General features: G+C 40.1%; 1 protein-coding gene across 2 annotated transcripts in view; it reads left to right on the forward strand.

Annotated features, from left to right (window-relative positions):
- LOC124613908 (protein FAM50 homolog) overlaps nt 1-12,619 on the forward strand; it is a 103,969-nt gene that overhangs the window by 75,594 nt on the left and 15,756 nt on the right. For both annotated transcript variants that reach the window (XR_006979652.1, XM_047142659.1), the window contains exon 6: nt 3,287-3,441. Coding sequence is in view for 1 of the 2 variants with exons in the window: in XM_047142659.1 (XP_046998615.1) it covers nt 3,287-3,441 (155 nt within the window). In the remaining variant the exon portion in view is untranslated. The remainder of the gene's footprint in view (nt 1-3,286; nt 3,442-12,619) is intronic.

Raw genomic sequence — 12,619 nt, forward strand, 5'->3', positions numbered from 1 at the left:
CCAGATGGCAGTTATAAGAGTCGAGGGACATGAAAGGGAAACAGTGGTTGGGAAGGGAGTGAGACAGGGTTGTAGCCTCTCCCCGATGTTATTCAATCTGTATATTGAGCAAGCAGTAAAGGAAACAAAAGAAAAATTCGGAGTAGGTATTAAAATCCATGGAGAAGAAATAAAAACTTTAAGGTTCGCCGATGACATTGTAATTCTGTCAGAGACAGCAAAGGACTTGGAAGAGCAGTTGAACGGAATGGACAGTGTCTTGAGGGGAGGATATAGGATGAACATCAACAAAAGCAAACCGAGGATAGTGGAATGTAGTCGAATTAAGTCGGGCGATGCTGAGGGAATTGGATTAGGAAATGAGACACTCAAAGTAGTAAATGAGTTTTGGTATTTGGGGAGCAAAGTAACTGATGATGGTCGAAGTAGAGAGGATATAAAATGTAGACTGGCAATGGCAAGGAAAGCGTTTCTGAAGAAGAGAAATTTGTTAACATCGAGTATAGATTTAAATGTCAGGAAGTCATTTCTGAAAGTATTTGTATGGAGTGTAGCCATGTATGGAAGTGAAACATGGACGATAAATAGTTTGGACAAGAAGAGAATAGAAGCCCCTGAAATGTGGTGCTACAGAAGAATGCTGAAGATTAGATGGGTAGATCACGTAACTAATGAGGAAGTATTGAATAGGATTGGGGAGAAGAGGAGTTTGTGGCACAACTTGACAAGAAGAAGGGATCGGTTGGTAGGACATGTTCTGAGGCATCAAGGGATCACCAATTTAGTATTGGAGGGCAGCGTGGAGGGTAAAAATCGTAGGGAGAGACCAAGAGATGAATACACTAAGCAGATTCAGAAGGATGTAGGTTGCAGTACGTATTGGGAGATGCAGAAGCTTGCACAGGATAGAGTAGCATGGAGAGCTGCATCAAACCAGTCTCAGGACTGAAGACCACAACAACAACAACCCCCCTTACACTTTCATTTGAGGTCACCAACCTATTAACAGTTATAGCAGCATGTGTCAATTATTTTGTCATCTGGTAGGCCCACATGGTAATAATGGTGCAGCACTATAGTGTAGGCTGAACTAGTAAATTGCACATGCTGTCCTTAAAAGTTACACTACATATTCCCAAAATCCTTTCAACAAATAAGTTTCATTCACCTTCCTAACACTGATTTCATGTGCTGATTGAATTTCATATAAAAATTCTAAATATGTATGCTATTTCTTATCAGCATTCAGCAAAAATATTGATACAAATCAGATACATAATTAGCAATTGCTTCTGTGATAAAAACTTTATTTTTTTTAATTATTGGTTCGTTTTGAGTAGTTATCTAATTTCTTTGTGTTATGTAACAAAGACATTTCATTAAAGAAGTATTGAAAGACATTAAAATGAACTATGGATGAAAATTTTGTTTTGAATAATTTGTCCAGTGCTGTAACACCCATTTTGAATATACTGCCATAGGTTCCACTTCATTTCAGCTTGTATTTTAGGTGGATGTCTAATAACAGTGTTGTAAAACAAGCAATAGACAAAATATTAATGCTTTTATTTTAAACATATGTTCGTGCATGTGTAGATAGCTGACGCATTCCATTAGCACAAGTTTCAAACTCAAAGCTCAGATGGAATACGAAACGTGACTGCAACATTAATGAAAAGATAAGAAACATTGGATTAATGTAGACAATGGTGCTATTTTCACACAAGATGTGTGCATAAGACTGACTTCAACTGTTGTGTGAATGAGAATGATAGGTGAGCTGTTAGAGAGGGTAAGCATATATTAGGACCAGTTTGAAATTAATGCCTCCTATTTTTTCTCCTTCATTAAGTTGGTGATGTAGTTATCATTAATTTTGTAACACTTCGGAGACCAAGCCAAAGCGAAAACTTGACTCATTTCATGTGAGAACAATGTATGAACATCTCACGACCTGCCTCTTGCCTGGTGCTGCATTCTGTTGTCAATTTCTAGAATTAGTTTGAAAGAAAAGTTAGTAAATGTTACAGCTGCTGTTGTGAATGGATGAGCCAATATGATCGCATTGATACAATTTTGTGCATGTACTCATTACGTTTCGCAGTTTGCTGAAGTTCTACTACAGGTGTGTCATGTTTATTGAGTGACCAAGAAATTCTGAAATTCAGGACAAAGAAATTGCTCAATAATTCACCTTGCATCAATTTCTTGGAAGGATGATTATACTTTCTGTCATTATTTTAAAATTTGTTATCGATCAAAGAACTAAAGTAATATTTAAAATTAACCTTGAAGCTCAGCCCTTAAAAAATATGTTTTACTCTTGAAAATACTTTAGTTAAAAAGGTGCCAGAAACATTTTAAATAATTGTATAAATGGCAAAAGGCATCTTCTAGAAGCCTGAACTCTCCTCCAGAAAATATTTACAAGCTGCAGAGCACCAAACATTCACCATTTTTAAACCATGAATTTGGCACACTTTTGCAAACCCTCTTCTGTAATCTGTGCCAAAGCCAGCATCCTACATCAACTGATGGGAGCACAATACAAGTTCAGAAAACCTATGGCATTGACATGTTCTGTGATTGAGTTCCTTACTGCAGAAGGTGAAATGCCATGTTACATTCATGAAAGGCTGAAGATGATGTTTGGAAATGTTACAGTGGATGTCATCATGTAGACAGTGTTCATTGCTGTAGAGAAGTAGAACGGCAAATCCCGTTGACTGATGCAACACGGAGCAACTAGCCAGCAACTACAGTGACTTTACACAACATCCAACATGTCAATTGAATCATACACAGTGAGTGCTGGGTAACAACAGATGAAATATATCACCTGTTATCCATTGGTAGAGGCAGTGTGATGGCCATTATTGAAAACTAGGCTACTCCAAGATTTGTGTATGCTGGATATAAGGACCATGATTTTTACTGCACAGGTATACATACTCTTGTTTCAAGGTGGAAAAAAAACTTTGGATGAAGATGGTGATTATATTGAAAAGTGACAAATTAATTGTTAATGTTATAGCTGTTATCCTACAGCATTTACTTTTCTTGTAAAGTAAAAAGAAAGAAAAGGAGGCATTACTTTCTGACCAACCCTCGTAGTAGCTACAAAGAGAACAATATTGATGAAGAGAGATATTTGATATATTTTCAAATCCTAGTGTCATGTCCTATCTTTTATTTGTCATTCCAGTTTATTCACTAAGTTCTGAATTACTCTAACATTTTTGTGATATTGCTGGTGTGACATGTCAAAGTAGCTACTTTATTGCAGGAAATTCTATATACCAGTTTCTACAGAGATGCTTGGAGTTGCTTCGCAAGGAATTCAGTGAGTTAAAGACGGTTACTGCTGATCAACTGATGTATGTGAAAGAGGATCTGATTTTACCTCATCACTACACATTTTATGATTTCATTGTTACAAAGGTATGTACATTAAATATATAAATTGTTCTTTCATTGATTAGTAAATATGAATATAAATAAACGTAAGTTGTTTTCCACAATACAGAAGGTTTTTTCAGTGTAGATGTGAAGCCCTTTCATAAGACGCTATCAGTGTATCTTCTGAGCAATTTTTTAATTTAATTCTGCTTGCCAAAGAAATTGAACTAGAAAAGACAAAAGGTGTAGTTTAAGAGAAATTTGAGTGATCTGAATCAGAGATCCGTCTTCAGTGGATGAAGGAATGAAACCAAAGGAAGGAAAAGGAAATAGATGTTTTGAAATTAAAGCCACCAAATGTAGGTGTTGTAATTGTCTAAAGTTATTTGGAGCTCATAGATTTATTTATTTATTCATCCATCCATCCATTCCTGGAGCCTTCGCAGATGACTTCAGGGGAGGGAGAGAGAGAGAGAGAGAGAGAGAGAGAGAGAGAGAGAGAGAGAGAGAGTGTACATGCACGCATGCGCGTGGATAGTGCTAATGTACTCACGCTGTTGATTGTTTGAATTATTCCTAGATTTCTTTATACAGTATACTCCCGATTATTTGGGGTAACATGGGAGGAGGCAGGGGGAAGGGGGGTGGGGGGGGAGGGATGCCTGAATCGAAAAACACAAATAATCAAGATATTTTCAAACATGTATACAGAACAATGTCTGTTGGATGAGTAGTAGCAGCAGAGTCGGTGGTCCATGTCTGAGCATGCAGTCGCAGTCATCTTCCACTGCCAGTCTGACTTTGCATCCGCCAGCCCAAGTGTTTGGCAACCCACACTGCCAGTCCCCGTGTATGTGATGCATCTTTTTTTTTTAACACAAATATTCCATACATGAATAATCAGAAGAACATTGTATCACCTTATACATACATGTATATTAAGAGGAAATCTGTTACTTTGGAAAAAATAGATATGAAATAAAAAGAAAAAAATACTGTTCTGCCTCCTGCAGTTATCAGCTGCTGTTTTACTCTTAACCCTTTCCACTGCGTAATGCAGACACAAATTGTCCCTGTGCACTCTAAATAAATTTCCGCTGCCTGGGCCACAGAAGATTGTGCTAGTCTCTTTGTGGAAACAATGAGGCCCCTGACCAACAGTTAGGGTGTACATTAAAACAAAAATTGCACTTCTAGGCAAATATATTTACATAAGTATTGCAATACAATTTTTTTCATTGTGTGATAGTTTTTGAAGCTCTTCAGGGTGGACTGTTTCCATCATCATTTCAGTCTAATAGTTTAGAAATAAGTCAGTCATCAGCAGAATCAGTGTCAATGCCATTTCCACTTACACATTCCTCTAAAAGCTCCACATCTCTTCCTCAGAAATGACTGTGCGTGAAGAACTAGCCATTTCCCACCTACCAAATTGACATAATAATTACATCCTCTCTCTCAATACAACTGCTACAGTCCAACACTGAGTTAATGCGGGCTTCCCCAGATGGCAGTACTATGCAGCATGGTCAGATTAAAGAATGGAGCATACGAGAGCTACAAAAAATTGTGTTGAATGAGGCTTGACATCATAGTGGAAAACAAAATTTACAATGTCGAGTGCCACACGCCATTGGAGAGGAAAGGGTTAATACCACAAACAAGATAGTCCTGAGCTCTGATATTCCGATAAATTATAAAAGTGGCTAATAAGACACTTTTTATTTCTTTGCTTTAGAAAATAACATTCCATTCTGAACCCGACAAAGGGGGGGGGGGGCTGTTTTATATGGAAATTATTTTTATTTCAAGTATTGTGATTGTAATAGGACAGTTCATTGTTAATTAACTTCTGTTATTAAACACAAATAGTGTTAGGGAGAGAAGCTGGTAAGTATAAGAATCCCTGGGTGCATGTAAGGGCTTTTGCAAGATGTTCAGATATTAAATTACACAATGTTCTTGCTACATATTTCTGTAGAGTGAATACTTTTTTGATATTGTGTTACTCCAGAACATTATGCCGTAGGATGGTATTGAATGAAAAGATGCAAAGCATTCTCATCAGCAGGTCAAAACATGATAAAGAAGATACTCCAGCATTTAAGGCTAAAACTGATTAATAATGTTTTAAAACATATAGATGTGTGTGTTCTACCACCCATCAAGGTAATTTGTCTGTGAAACAGTACACTTGCTAACAATCAGTGTTCGAAGACTAACATAATGTTTCCACACACGGTAGTTACAAAATCATATTTCCCAAAACAGCTCATCTCTCATTGTTCATCAAAGAGTAAAGGTCGAATTTAAATTAAGTGATTACAATACAGTGAAATGGAACAACTTGTAACAAAGATCTGGCAAATATTATCAGTCAGACGCACACTGCACTCAAACTCTTATGGGAATCAGTGAAATAGAGCGAGTAATAAGGATAATGGGCAAGGGATCCTACATTAGCAGTGTGTGGACAAGTAGAGAATTTGAATCTGATGGGAGGCATGCTGGGGTAGTCCATGCAGTTGTGATGACCACTGTGTCCGGAAGGCACAGTAGTCAGCGCACCTGCCTAGTAAGTGGAATATCTGAATTTGAATCCCTGTCCTCCACAAACTTCCAGCTTTCTTCATTGATTTAAGTCAATGCCCACTGGCAGATAATGTCATTAATTCCTTTGTGTGTTGATGGCTTTTGGAGCCAGTGGCTTGTTTTTCTGACAGAAGCGTTGAAGGGGGAGGAAGAGGGGTGAAGTAAAAGGACTGGAGAGGTTTAGGAAAATGGGTAGAGTTCTGAAAAGTTAGCCAGAACTCTGGATCAAGGGAGATTTAATATATATGAAATTATGTAACATGTCCACATGTTTACCCTGTGAAGTATCCATACTGTTCCATGCTGAAGAGTGGTTCTATCAAGTCAGCACAGGATTTCAGTAGTTTGGGTGAAATAAGATCATGGGCAGAAGAGTTACTGCTTTTGATAAATCTAAAGATTTTTATGATGTCTCTGATAGCTGATTTGGCAAAACTGCCTGATGGAGAATGCAATAGCTATGTAAATAAGTCTCCTTTTGATAGCTCATTTTTGGTCCATGTTTTGACTTATTGTTAGGAAGAATTAACTCAATTAAGTGAGCAATTGGTTTTTTCTTGGGATTTTGATTTTTTTGTGCATAATGTGTGGTTTTACTTTTTTAATGATATGATGGACAATTTTGCAACGCTGCTCATAGTGCAGATTCAAGTCTTAGTTAGAGCTATCCTCTGTATTAAATAAAACTTTTTGTTGCCACTAGACAGCTCAATTCCATATTTTGCCTATCATTTCTCTTGCCTTCCACTGTTGTCATCCCTGACCCTTTCTAGTGGAAAACTAGATTTGTAGTATTGTTTGAATATTTTTATGAAATCATTAAACTCCACATCTGCTGGGTATCCTTCGTAAATTTCCACCCCTTGTTCATCCTGTAAATTCTCTCTGAATAGAGACTGACTGAATCACCATTTGCAATTTATATTTTTGTCTTTGTAGCCAAATCTAATTGACAGGGATGGCCAAATTCAATTATTACATTCTCATTCTGGCAAAGAATGTTGTGTGTAGCAACAAACAACCAAATAAAGGTGGGTTATACACTACTGGCCATTAAAATTGTTACACCACGAAGATGACGTGCTACAGACGCGAAATTTAACCGACAGGAATAAGATGCTTTGCTTTGCAAATTATTAGCTTTCCAGAGCATTCACACAAGGTTGACGCCGGTGGCGACACCTATAACGTGCTGACATGAGGAAAGTTTCCAACCGCTTTCTCATACACAAACAGCAGTTGACTGGCGTTGCCTCGTAAATCAATGTTGTGATGCCTCGTGTAAGGAGGAGAAATGCTTAACATCACGTTTCCGACTTTGATAAAGGTCGGATTGTAGCCTATCGCGATTGTGGTTTATTGTATCGCGAAATTGCTGCTCGCGTTGGTCGAGATCCAATGACTGTTAGCAGAATATGGAATCGGTGGGTTCAGGAGGGTAATACGGAACGCCGTGCTGGATCCCAACGGCCTTGTATCACTAGCAGTCGAGATGACACGCATCTTATGCTCATGGCTGTAACGGATCGTGCAGCCACGTCTTGATCCCTGAGTCAACAGATGGGGACGTTTCAAAGACAACAACCAACTGCATGAACAGTTCGACGATGTTTGCAGCAGCATGGACTATCAGCTCGGAGACCATGGATGCGGTTACCCTTGACGCTGCATCACAGACAGGAGCGCCTGCGATCGTGTACTCAATGACGAACCTGGCTGCACGAATGAAAAAATGTCATTTTTTCGGATGAATCCAGGTTCTGTTTCCAGCATCATGATGGTCACATCCGTGTTTGGCGACATCGCAGTGACCGCACATTGGAAGTGTGAATTCGTCATCGCCATACTGGCGTATCATCCGGCGTGATGGTATGGGGTGCCATTGGTTACACGGCTCGGTCACCTCTTGTTTGAATTGACGGCACTTTGAACAGTGGACGTTACATTTCAGATGCGTTACGACCCTTGGCTCTATCATTCATTTGATCCCTGCGAAACCCTACATTTCAGCAGGATAATGCACGAACGCATGTTGCAGGTCCTGTACGGGCCTTTCTGGATACAGAAAATGTTCGACTGCTGCCCTGGCCAGCACATTCTCCAGATCTCTCACCAATTGAAGACGTCTGGTTGGTCAATGGTGGCCGAGCAACTGGCTCGTCACAATACGCCACTTACTACTCTTGATGAACTGTGGTATCGCATTGGAGGTGCATGGGCAGCTGTACCTGTACACACCTTCCAAGCTCTGTTTGACTCAATGTCCAGGCGTATCAAGGCCGTTATTACAGTCAAAGGTGGTTGTTCTGGGTACTGGTTTCTGAGGATTTATGCACCCAAATTGCGTGAAAATGTAATAACATGTCAGGTCTAGTGTAATATGTGTCCAATGAACACCCGTTTATCATCTGCATTTCTTCTTGGTGTAGCAATTTTAATGGCCAGTAGTGTATGTAGTTGTGCAGGCAATGCATGTGTCACTAACAGACAGTTTGAAAAATGTAACATGTAATAAGATTAAAAAATTCATCTGTGCTGTAAGAAAGTGGTTGTGCTAGCTGTCATAGTGTTTTGATCAAGAAAATGGAAATTTTGTACTATGTTGACTATCTTTTAGCTACCTTTGTAATAAGGGTCTCAAGGCGTATTTCCTGACAGGCTTAAACATGCTGTAGTAATACACCCATCTATAAAACTCCTCTGACCACAGACCTACTTCACTTTACCTGGTATTTTGAATTTTGTTGTCTATACTAACTCATTTTCCTGTGAATATCTTGTTAACTGCCTGTCTGTTTGGCTTTCATGGAAGATTCTCCACAAAGAACGGCCCACAAATGAAGTCCTGATAGAACAAAAATAATGGCCAATAATCCTGTATTTTGTGATGTTGCTAAAGCCTTTAAACAGGTATATCACAAAATTCTACTGTGTGTGATATGTCATTAATGTCATCTCTCTTTGTTACATAGAATCATCATACCAAAAAGCAGAGATGCCTCGTTGACAGACTGTGTCACAGGCATGAAACTGTCCTCACAAGGGGGAATATAAAATGTGAGGTCCCTCGGGGATTGGTACAGAGCCCATCCTTATTCTTAACCTACATAATTACCTTCCAATAACTTAAAAGATTGGTTCAGAAACTGTAAAATTTACAAATGATGCAAACGTACTAATTCAGTGTCTCAATTCAACATAAGCAGACACAGCTCATATTATAGCTGAGCAAAGCTACAAGTGGTTAACATAGACTCATGCTATTTCAAATCGGCAATAATGACCCTTTAGCACCAGAAGTAAACACCCTGAACTAAATGGAACCCTCTGTGTTAAAGTCCATGGGATGCAGTTGGTTAACAATTTAAAATAACTGACACATAGATAAACTAATTGTGACTTACGCATCTCATGACCCACATTTGCAATTCCCAACTCAAATTGCCAGATCGTCATGTATGAATTCATCCACTGATGTGGCAGTTCAGAAGATTAAAGTTTTCTTTGTTTCTTGTATTGCCATATCCTCCTGAGTGCTGATATATTTTTTTAATATTTTAAAAAGAACATACATGAACCATATAGGAACAAATTCATTGCAAGTATAGTATACTATACTTCAGGTTCCAGTAAATTCTAAGCTATTCATTAATTTTAATGAGTAGATTAATGGATGTTGTTAAGGATGTTTCCCATTTATAACAATATATGAAAAGGATAGTTGCTACTCACCATATAGCGGAGACGCTGAATCGCAGGAAGGCACAACAAAAAGTCTGTCAGGAAGTTAGCTCTCGGCCAACGAGGCCTTTGTCAAATGTAGACAACATACACACACACACAAACTCACGCAAACACAATTACCACACACATGACAACAGACTCTGGCAGCTAGAGCCAGACCACAAGCAGCAGGGCATTATGGGAGAGGCAACTGGGCGAGGGTAAGGAGGAGGCTGTGGTGGGGAGGGTGAGGGATAGCAGGGTAGGGGTCAGGGACGGTAAAGTGCTGCTGGGAGTGTGCAGGGACAAGGTGGAGAGTGGAGCAGCTAGGTGCAGTCGGGTGCACCTCCCTTAACACTAACATCCCCAACGCCCATGGCCTTACCGATATGGAACACTGCCTTTCCCAATGCCCAATAGATTCCGAACCAACCACCTCCTTCCTAGTTGCCATACCAATTATATCCTCGCCCACAATTACTTCTCCTTTGAAGGCTTTATCTATAAACAAATCTGGGGTATGGCTATGGGCACCCACATGGCACCATCCTATGCCAACCTATTCATTGGCCACCCAGAGAAATCCTTCCTAAATACCAAGAATCCCAAATCTCTCACCTGGTTAAGATTTATTGATGACATCTTGGTGATCTGGATTGAGCATGAGGACACTCTATGCACATTCCTCCAGAACCTCAACACCTTCACCTGTTCCTACTCAACCCATCAAGCCACCTTCCTTGATGTTGACCTCCACCTCAAAGATGGCTATATCAGTACCTCTGTCTATATCAAACCTACCAACCACCAGCAATACCTCCACTTTTGACAGCTACCATCCATTCTATACCAAAAAGTGCCTTCCATATAGCCTAGCCATCCATGGCCATTGAATCTGTAGTGAAGAGAGATCCCTCTTCAAGTATACCGTGGGTCTCACTTGAGGCCTTTACAGGTAGTAGTTACCCTTCCAATCAAAAACAGATCTCCCATGCCTTATCTTTGCATTCAAGGACCCATCTTTTTGACGTAGAGGAGCGTTCCCCTCGTGACTCAGTATGACCCAGGACTGGAGCAACTGAATTACATTCTCCAACAGGATTTCGACTACCTCTCACCGTACCCTGAAATGAGAAATGTGCTGCCCACTATCCTTCCCACCCCTCCCACAATGGTATTCCACCACCCACCGAACTTACACAATATCCTTGTCCATCCATACAGAACCCTTGCCTCCCAGCCCCTTTTCTCATGGCTCATATCCATGTAATAGACCTAGATGCAAGACCTGTCCCATACATCCTCCCACCACCACCACCACCACCACCACCACCTACTCCAGTCCTGTCACAGACATCACCTATCCCAGCAAAGATAGAGCTACTTGTGAAACCAGTCATATGATCTACAAGCTAAGCTGCAACCACTGTGCTACATTCCACATGGACATGGCAATCATAAAGGTGTCTGTTCCCATGAATGGCCACTGACAAACTGTGGCCAAGAAACAGCTGGACCACCCTGTTACTGAGTACACTGCCCAACACGATGTCCTTCATTTCAATGACTGCCTCACAGCCTGTGCCATCTGGATCCTCCCCTCCAACATCAGCTTTTCTGAATTGCACAGGTGGGAACTCTCCCTGCAGTATATCCTACGTTCCTGTAACCCTCCTGGCCTCAACCTTCATTAGTCAGTGTCCTTACCCACCCGGACCCTGTTGCCATTCCAGCATTACACAGCCCTCTGTTCCACCAATGCACCCACAGTCTTTTTATTTCTGTCCTTTTCCGCAACCCCACCCCTCTCCCTGCCCTCCAACTAACCTCCCGACTGCACCTAGATCCCTCATTCTCCACCTCGTCCCTGCACGCTCTCAGCAGCACTTTACAGCCCCTGACCCTTACCCTGCTATCCCTCCCCCTTCCCATCGTAGCCTCCTCCTTACTCCCACCCAGTTGCCTCTCCCAAATGCCCTGCTGCTCGCAGTCTGGCTCTAACTGTCAGAAACTGCCATCATGTTTGTGTTAATTGCATGTGCATGTTGTTGTCTACCTTTGATAAAGGCCTTGTTGGCCTATAGCTAACTTTCCAACAGTCTTTGTTGTGCCTTCCTGCAACTCAGCATCTCCTCTATATGGCGAGTAGCAACTATCCTTTTCATATATTGTTACATTCCATCCTGGTTTTTCCATTGTCCAATTTATAACAGTAGGAAATAATTCTGCCATCATCTAGAAGGAATATAGTAGTTTTTTTATTACTTTATAGTGGTTGAAAAATTACAAAGTTCAAAGCAAAAACTCAACAAGTGCGTATACATGCACATATTAATTATTATGAAGGGCAGCAAAGCAGTTCTGCTGTGCATTTAAGCATAAAAATGCTTCACAAGTTAAACATCTAGCCCTAAAAAGCTTTTTAAAATTCTCTCTACGACATTTTTGAAAAGTTTTTGTTGCAGTTGTCTTAGGTATGTGCTCTGTTTGCTTTTGGGTTTCTGAAGATGGCACCAATCCTGGTTTACTTCTTTTAGATGACCAGGCTCATGTTCTTCTTGGCTTGCCTAAAATCACTTATCTTGGTCCAAAAAGGTATCCAGTATTCAGGAACACACACTTTCAATAAATTGCCAGCAACCATTAAAAACTTGGTTTCAGATAAAGTGCAGTTTAAACAGAGTTTGAAAGACTTTGTGATTGGAAACTCCTACTCTATAGATGAACATCTTAACAGGGACTGTTAGATCAGCTTAAGTAAAACTGTCTGTTAGATTTAGTTGTGACAGTACTGGCCACTACAGTCAAGACTGGGTATCTTCTGTATGATAAATTTATTAAAGGCGCATGACTATGTTTCATTCTGACAGTGTATTAATTCTGTAAAAATTAACAGTTCCGATTT

This window comes from Schistocerca americana, chromosome 4 (genome assembly GCF_021461395.2).
Source record: "Schistocerca americana isolate TAMUIC-IGC-003095 chromosome 4, iqSchAmer2.1, whole genome shotgun sequence".
NCBI lineage: Eukaryota > Metazoa > Arthropoda > Insecta > Orthoptera > Acrididae > Schistocerca > Schistocerca americana.